Source organism: Poromitra crassiceps (genome assembly GCF_964638095.1).
Source record: "Poromitra crassiceps genome assembly, chromosome: 7".
Taxonomy (NCBI): Eukaryota; Metazoa; Chordata; class Actinopteri; order Beryciformes; family Melamphaidae; genus Poromitra; species Poromitra crassiceps.
Window position 1 is genome coordinate 14,586,282 of NC_139628.1, and position 9,008 is coordinate 14,595,289.

At 42.8% G+C, this 9,008-nt stretch overlaps 2 protein-coding genes across 2 annotated transcripts in view; both read left to right on the forward strand.

Annotated features, from left to right (window-relative positions):
• The window catches only part of LOC310780208 (protein NLRC3-like), a 200,205-nt gene that overhangs the window by 104,979 nt on the left and 86,218 nt on the right, over positions 1–9,008 (forward strand). The window lies entirely within an intron of this gene.
• LOC310779433 (piggyBac transposable element-derived protein 4-like) lies at positions 3,148–8,783 on the forward strand (the record flags this gene model as incomplete). The annotated part of the gene is made up of 3 exons (XM_083639966.1): positions 3,148–3,193; positions 3,311–4,058; positions 8,774–8,783. The coding sequence occupies exons 1-3, from the start codon at positions 3,190–3,192 to the stop codon at positions 8,781–8,783; spliced, it is 762 nt and encodes a 253-aa protein (XP_083496092.1). The 5' UTR covers positions 3,148–3,189.

The window sequence follows — 9,008 nt, forward strand, 5'->3', positions numbered from 1 at the left end:
CCATGTGGGAACCGGAGGCGAATGCAAGTAGCGCGAGCGTCGGAGACTCAAACAAATCTTGTCTGAGATGACAGGGTTGAGAGGCGGACCACAAGCCCCACAATGCCGGGTGTCGATGATTTGATTTGACAATTCTGGGGACTGGCTTTGGCATTGGCCAATCATGGCATGTTCCACCCCCAAATCGAGTGGGATTCAGCTTGTTGTCGTGTTACGTGAGTGGGATCCGCGGAGTACCAGGCAGCCAGCTGCTTCGTGCGGAGCGAGCGGACAATCCGATGCATGGGTGCTGCACGCCCGCCTGGAATCTCAGAGGGGCGACCCCTGACAACCAGGCTCTCAAGCGCGCACCTTTATCGCTATTGCTGTAAATATGATATTCCTGGAATGCGCGTTTAAACGAGCCAGTTACATTTCTTTGCATTCTTAGACATTACCATTTTTGTTTTTTGTTCATGTTTCATACAATTGGCCAAGTTAGTAGTTAGTTTATGGGATAGGAATTCTGCCAGATGACAGGCACTAGGCGCCATTTTCTCTTTCTTTAGGAAGAGAAAATTATCCTGAAATGAAGATTTGATTGACAGCTGCCATGTCGTGATATGATTGGTTGAAATGGGGTAGAAATTTGATAGTACTAGGCAGGCCCAGTTCTACGGGGGTGCAAAAGCACGCATTGCACCCTTATTTTATTTGTCTGCATGCTCATTTTTTTTTAATTTTTTTTAATAAATGCTGCAGCTGCACACTTACTGTTTAAACTTGAATTATAATTGTTGTTTTTCTTTGTTCTTTGATGTGAATTTATAGCTTTTTGGCACCTATATGTAACCTTTTAAGGTTGAGATAATTGTATCATCATTATATGGTCCAAATATTTCAGTAAAGCACTTGAAACACTTGAAATATTCTTGCTTGGGTGGTATCATTCTACTTGAAATGATGGTAAAATGTATTATTTTTAGTAAAATAACATGTCAACTTTTTCGGGCGGCCGGCCTTTGGCCTTCGGCCGGGCATCTGCACCCCTTCCTATCTAGGATGCATCCCTAGTCATCTTGTTCTGGAACCGGCCCTGGTACTAGGTGACGTCAGCAAACTGTAGATTACTGTTATCAATGAAATCTTGAAAAATGAACTTTTGATGTGAAAAAGTGTGAAAAACTAAAGAAATTAGATTTGTGTGATTTTTTTTGCATACATTATTAAATAGGTGCACTGCATACCCAGGTATTTGAACTAAAAGAAAAGAAAAGTCATTTTTGGGTTCAGCTCGACTTTAAGGGAAGCATATCTCCTCCAGCCACCATTTTCGTGACGAGCTGGGAAATCTTCTCTGCCCTGACGGCATCACAACAACGGCGTTTGTTACTGCTAGTAAACAAGGTAATGCGAAAAGGCTTTTCATCTGCCCCGTTGACGTTCTCCTTGTGCTTTATGCACACGTAGTTCGAACTAGTATGTCTATGTTTTGAAAGTTTAACTTTACATATCTTGCACTGCACAGTCATTTAGTGGTGTTTCTCAAAATACTTCCAAACATTACTCTTATGCGGTGCCATGCTGCCTAACTGTATCACCAGATCCACGTGGGGGGTGGGGCGAGTACCCGAACAGCTGAAACGTTACTTGACTACTAACGTTACAAACGAGTACCCTAGTAACCCGAGTACTCCCGCCCATCCCTATTGTATAGTGTGAAAGGAACAGAGACTGACGACCCGACGAGGATCTTGTAGTCTGTACGAGCCGCAACTCAACCTCGTGTCACCGGGCTCTTCCTGAGGCAACCGGCCGGCACGACAGGGCAGCCGCAGCAGTCTTGCTCAGAAGCACAAGCTAACGTAGCTAGCTAATGCTAGCCAGCTTCTCCATGTTAAACAGCCAAAGTCGCCCAACTTTGTACTTTTTCGTTTTAACAAACGTCTTATCGTACACTGCAGTAACTAATAAGATGTTGGTTAAAACAAAAAGTAACATGCTTAAAGGAACACTCCGCCCATTTTCAACCAGCTTTGTATCATTAGAACATCAGTAGTATATCAGAAAACTGTAAACTGTTTTGAAGTCTGTCATTTAACACATTAAGTGCCAGAGACGGACTAATTCGTCTTACATAATCCAGCGCTTAAGTGCCAAGGACGGACTAATTCGTCTTACATCGTTTTCAGTGGTTTCCACTAGCTGGCGCCCTTGGGCAATATGTGAATGTGGATCCGACCTCTCCCGCTGCCCCGGAAGTACTCTAACAAAGATTTCTATATAGGGAAGGCGGGCTCTTTGATCAGCGGGTTGTGTAGGTAAGATTGAGCGAGTAAGACAGAGACAGAATTACATAGCGATTTATATATAGAGAATTTCAGCAATTTAGCAATTTAGAGTCAGATTTAGAGCGAGTTGGTTAGCGTAGTTGATTTAGTTGTTAGTACAGTCGTAGTGTTTAGTATAGTCTTTATAAAGACTTTGTTTAGATAGATAGTTAGCGGTAGTTACAGTTAGTGTTCATTGTAGTTAGCTTAGCACATTTAGCGTTAGCGTCAGTTCATTTTAGTATTTAGCCTTTATTCTAGTTCAGTTTATTCTAGTTCAGTTTGATCGAGTTGGTAGCCGGTAGATTAGCCTTATTTCAGTTCAGTTTGAGCTAGTGGTAGCAGTAGTTTTATTTCAGTTCAGTTTGAGTTATTCGTAGCAGTAGTTTTATTTCAGTTTAGTTGGGAGCGGGTGGCGTGTTTGTGCCATGCCGGCCAAACGCAAGCGGTCTTCGGCGGCTGCACGCAAGCGATCGGCCGATCAGAGATCACTGCTTGATTTCTTTTCCGTCCGAAACGAGCTTGTGCCGGAGACCGATTCCGAGGTCTCGGATGATGAACGGGGTGAGCCTCTGCATGTCGCGGCTGCGGCTGCAGGGCTCACGACTGAGTCCGAGTCGAGTGACCTCCAGTCTTCTCCAGACGCGGAGGATTCTGAGGAGGAGTGGGCCCCGTCGAGGAGCGAAGCTCCAGAGAGCAGTGGTAAGACGATGTTTGAGATGACTTGTGTAACTTGTGGAAATGTAATTACTATGACTATACAAAAGCCAGCAGTCAGTCAATTCATTTTACTTTTATTTCAGACTCTGAACAGTCTGAAGATGAGCCTGAGGCAGCCAGCTGTAGCGGCTCTGGTGCTGCAGCCTCTGGTGCCAGGAAAATGGGTAAGAGCACACCTCAGAATCAGGTTTATTTTCACATCACAGGTTCCAGCCAGCATTCAGTACCACACATATAAAAAACACTATTTTATGGTAATTATGTATTTCTATAATTTGCAGATTGTGGCAGTGGAGCTGGAAGAGGGAAACGGCCTGCAGGTCCAGGCTGGAGTGGAGTTGACTGGGAGCCAACCCACATCCCCTTCACAGCTGAACCGGGTCATCATAGTGGTGGTGCTGCTGAACCAGTTGACTTTTTCCAGCTCTTCCTGGACGATGAGCTGCTGCAGGCTATTGTTGTCCAAACTAACCTGTATGCACACCAGTGCATCAGTCAGGTGAGCGAGGCTCTGCCACATTCGAGGCTTGGGAGGTGGAAGGACACTGATGTGGCAGAACTCAAGAGCTTCTTGGGACTATACTTCCTCACTGGGATCGTCCAGAAGCCTAAACTGGCCATGTACTGGACCACAAATGAACTGACTGCTACCCCCCACTTCAACAAAACCATGTCTCGCAACCGCTTTCAACTGCTCACAAGATTCCTCCATTTCAGTAACAATTTTGATGTTGATGGTGCAGACAAGTTGTTCAAGGTCCGGCCAGTTCTGAACGACCTGTTAGCAAAGTTCAGAGACATGTTCACACCGAGTCAAAACATTAGCATTGATGAGGGGATGCTCCTGTGGCGTGGGCGGTTGGCCTTCAAAGTCTACAACCCACAAAAACCCATAAAGTATGGGATCAAGTCCTACATCCTCTGTGACTCCCAGACAGGTTACTGCCACAACATGAAGCCGTACTGTGGTGAGCGGGCCACCCTAGGCGAGACGGTGGAGTTCCTCCTCGGGGACTTGGCAGGGCAGGGGTACCATTTGTACATGGACAATTACTACAACTCTGTTGGAATGTGTGCACAGCTGCTGGAGTGTCAGACACATGTCTGTGGCACTCTGAGGAAGAACAGGGGTGAGCCACCTGCTACCATAGTCACCAACCACACCGTGAAGCTGGGGGAAACGGTCATGCGCCACAACGGTGGCACCATGGTTCTCGCCTGGCGAGATAAAAGAATCGTGAAGATGGTCTCCACGCTGCACGACGACACGATGGAGACGGTGCAGGTCAGGCAGAAAGGCAGCACAGAGAGGGTCGCACACACAAAACCCAAGTGTGTGGCAGACTACAACAAGTACATGAATGGGGTCGACAGATTGGATCAGAACATTGCATACTATCCGTTTGCCAGGAAGACATCCAGGTGGCCCTTCAAATTTGTCATGTACATGTTTCAGATCTCTTTTTATAACGCCTTTGTTCTGTACAAAGCTAAACACCCAGCTAAACGCCAGAGAAAGTGTGAAACATTGCTGGATTTCATCCTGAGTGTTATCGGTGTATGGACCAGACCTGTGGTGGGGGGTGGCGGGGAGGAGGTGGGGGCTGGCGGGGAGGAGGTGGGGGCTGGCGAGGAGGAGGTGGGGGGTGGCGGGGAGGAGGTGGGGGCTGGCGAGGAGGAGGTGGGGGGTGGCGGGGAGGAGGTGGGGGCGGGGGCGGGGGGCAGTGACCAACCTGCAACCATGCCCCGGCGACCATACCTGGACCCTCAATGCAGGCTGGAGGTCAAGCTAGCGGGCCATGTAATGGTCCTCATACCAGCCACACCCAAAAAAGATACCCCAACGAGGAGGTGTAGCATGTGTGCAAAGAAAAAGGTTAGAAAAGAGACACGCTACATGTGTGTCAAATGTGGGGTCTCATTACACAGGGGTAGATGCTATGAGGAGTACCACTCAGACAAGAACCTTCCTCAGCGGCGCTGGCGCTGAGTAGGTATGGGTCATAAAAATAAAAATAAAACCAGCCAGGGATTGTTTTTGCTCTTTGTTTGATTGTTTGCTAGCTAGCAGGAATACATAAAAAAGTACCTGCCGATTTTCATGTAACTTTGTGGATGGGTGTAACATGGGCCAAGGAAGTACCCATTACATTTTGGAGCAGTTCTGGATTCGGTGTACGAGCCCAAACCGGTTTGATCACTAACCGAAAAAAACTATAAAAAAAAAAAACTATATAAAAAAAAAAAAAAGCTGAGTCTGCTCTTGTTTTGTATTTATTTTGACATTTATTTATTTTATTATTTGTATTATTCCTCCATTATTGAAAACAACTATTGTTCAGATGTCTGATGTCTCACTGATGCCAAAAATAAATGGTGAAAAGTGACTGTTCTGCCTGTTTGATTGAATTTCACAAAACTACATTTTTCTCAGCTTTCCTTCTCAGAGGCCAAAACCATGCTGTACTCAACGGCTAATATCTACATAACTACTAACTCTACAAACTAACTCTTTTAGACAGAGAAAGCACACATTCTATTAGTTCTTTTTAGATGATTGATGTTCACGAAGTCATAACAGAAAAGAATCCTCGGCTGTTTTAAAATGAGCCAGAATCGTCAAAAACACCCCTGGCACAACTTACCTACAGGAATGAAAACATGGCTGGCACCCAATGTGTTAATTTGACAGTTATTGAGTGTTAAAGTGGCAGTGACATCACTGGTCCACACTAACTCAAATTAATAACTCATTAACTCAAATCAACTCTCAATAACTGTCAAACTATTCATCATTCATCTAGTTTGACAGTTATTGAGAGTTGATTTGAGTTAATGAGTTATTTATTTGAGTTAGTGTGGACCAGTGATGTCACTGGTCCACAATTTAACACTCAATAACTGTCAAATTAAATGACAGACTTCAAAACAGTTTACAGTTTTCTGATATACTACTGATGTTCTAATGATACAAAGCTGGTTGAAAATGGGCAGAGTGTTCCTTTAAAGTGGAGAAGCTGGCTAGCATTAGCTAGCTACGTTAGCTTTGGCCACAGCTGTGTCTGTTTCTGTTTTGCATGACTGACAACAGCCTTAGCCAATCAGCGCCCGTGATTGGATTTTCAACTGGAGAAATATTGTTTGCACATGGCGATGCCAGACCAAGAAGAGCCAAATCCACAACTGTGGAGTGGGCGTGGCTTCAAAGGTCTGGAGCCAGGCTAGCTGTTTACATGAACCTTATCAAATTTGGAATATTGCAATTTTCTGAATAATAGTGGAATATTGTGTGCATGTAAACATAGTCACTGACAAAATACAGTATCTCCTCATACACAAATCTCCGGAAGTGAACATCTCCTACTTCTGTTAAAGTAAAGGGAATGATGTGATTATTACCACACAGGCCTGGAGAGTCTGGCACCTCTTCTTTAGCAGCACTTTTCAGCAATAAGCCTTCATGTACTGTCCAGATACTCCTGTATCCTGTGGGCTCCTCCGTTCCTCTGGTAGGAAGCTGTCTGCTTTCTGGAAAAGCCATCCTTACTGGAGCTGGCGTTTGGATAAAAGCAGAAATACAGACTCATATTATGGCTGTAGAATACTGTTGTTGGGCTTTCTTCACACTTCTTTCTCTCTATGAATAAGAGACATGACTTGCTTAATGGCTAACGCACATACCTCAAGGAAATAGTCAAGACCTCTTGAAAGGAATGGAACAAGCTCCCTAGCGAAGTTAAGACGGCGAGTTCTACTTATAGCCGCAAGCAAGAAATAAATTACCAAATGCTGACAGAAGAATCCAACCACCATTGCCCTCTTTACCAATACAGTTAACTCTATCCGCTCAATGGAAAAGATGACCTTCTCTCTCCGACTCCAAAAAGAGAAGGGGGATAGATATTGGGAAAAATGGGAATATTACTACAACCTAGATGTCTAATAAGTTAACAGTCATCATCTATCTTGGTCTTGTCTCTGTCTATTAGAACTTTGTTATTATTGTGAACCGCTCCTGCATCTTAATTTTAATCCTTTAATTTTTAATTTTCTATTCTGTTTTTTTTTCAATGAGTGAATTGTAAGGTCCTAGACTCCACCTGTTACATGTCTGCATAAAAATTAAAAAATTAAAGTGTAAAAAAAAAAAAAAAAAAAAAAAAAAAAGACTGCAAGTTCTCTGGGTGGTTTTAAAAACCTCCTGAAGAAATTCTTGCAAGTAAGCTAGAGTAGTTGATGAGGGTATTTTGTCCACGAAATTTTGTACTTATATCTATTGTTTTTCTTTGTATTGTTTATTTCTTCATTGACTTGTAATGTGCATTATATGTTGGGTAGCTACTGTATGTCCTGTTTTCAGTGTTGGGCAAGTTACTTTCAAAATGTAATATACCACATATTACTAGTTACTTTCATTTTGAAAGTAATAAGTTACTTTACAATATTACTGTCTGTGTAGAGTAACTCATTACTTATTACACTAATTTTGCATTACTTTCACTGTAATAACAGCAGTAGCAGAATGACATCGCCACACCGGAACCATCCCGAAAGATAATGTCAACCGCCTTGAAGTCATTGTAAACAATCCAAAATTCGAAATGTTATTCTTTTCCTTTGTTATTGTCATCTGTAGTGGTTATTTGCATAAAAACACACAGTTTGATTAGGAGATTATTTAAATATGTGCTTTGATTAAAACATTTTTTTAACTCAATTTGTAACTTGAGTTACTTCACAAAGTAACTGGTATAATATTACTGAAATCCTATAAGTAATAAGTTATATTACTGAGTTACTGCTAAAAGTAATATATTACATGTAATATGTTACTTTTGTAATGAGTTACCCCAAACACTGCCAGTTTTTAACAACAGGGACCATGTTGGAAATAAGTGATTGCACTTTCACATGCTATCCCTTGGATTGTGTTGTATTCTGATATCCATAATAAAACTAAACTAAAATCAAATCTTTTTCATACTTACTGCATTTGCAATGAAGTTGATTCTCTGAAGGGTTTATTTCAATTACATTTAAACTCTGATTCACAGTCACACTGCTCTCTATCTAACTATCTGTGTTGCAAAAGTTGACTGAAATAAGTGTGTAACGTGGATGTGCGCCGAATTCAACATTGGAACCTAACGATACTTAAAAAAAATTCTAAGCCATGTTCTGCTCAGTATGCAGATATGCCACATGAAAACTGTCGTTTCTTACATGGAATTTGGCGTAACGTTAGTACACAAAGAACGAATGGTATCGAGGGTACATTAACTTGTAGTGAAATGTTACATTAATAGCGTTAGATAGCTGACATATTTTGATGTCCTGGTTACAATCGGTGCCTGCAAGAAATGTTTCTGTTGACTGCAACATGTGGTCTTAAACAAAGAGGAACATTGAGCATCGTCGCGGTGGGGAGGGTCGCCTATTGTTGGAGCTTCTAACCCGATCTATCAGGCAGCTACCGTGCGGTTAGAGCTGGGCGGTCAGCCAATCTCTCAGCTGCTAACGTTACCCCTCCATGCAAGGAGGCGGTTTCATGATCATGATGTGCGTGAAGAAGCATGTGAACGACAAAAGCTAGTCCTAGCTGCAACCATGTTCGACTTCCGGTCAGGATTTTCCAAAAAGAAAAAAGCCTTCATTCAAACCTGATTAAAACTAGCTAAAATAGTGCATTGACAGCTGTTTGCATTTCTGTAAATGCAAAATCAATGCTTTCCGTGCTCTCTCAGACCACTGTAAGGTCGTTATGAGGGTCTCATAGTTAGATTACTATTTTATTATTTTAATTGGAAAAACCGAACTTTATCGTGCTTTTATTTTGAAGGCAAAATCATTAAACCGGGAGTGGAATTGTGAGAAATCGTTGTTAAATTCACGGAGACACGCAACCCAGGCGTAGGACAAAGGTTCCGTCCCGTGTTTCCTGTCGGACTGTTTTCATCGACGGACCAGTGTACCTTGCAC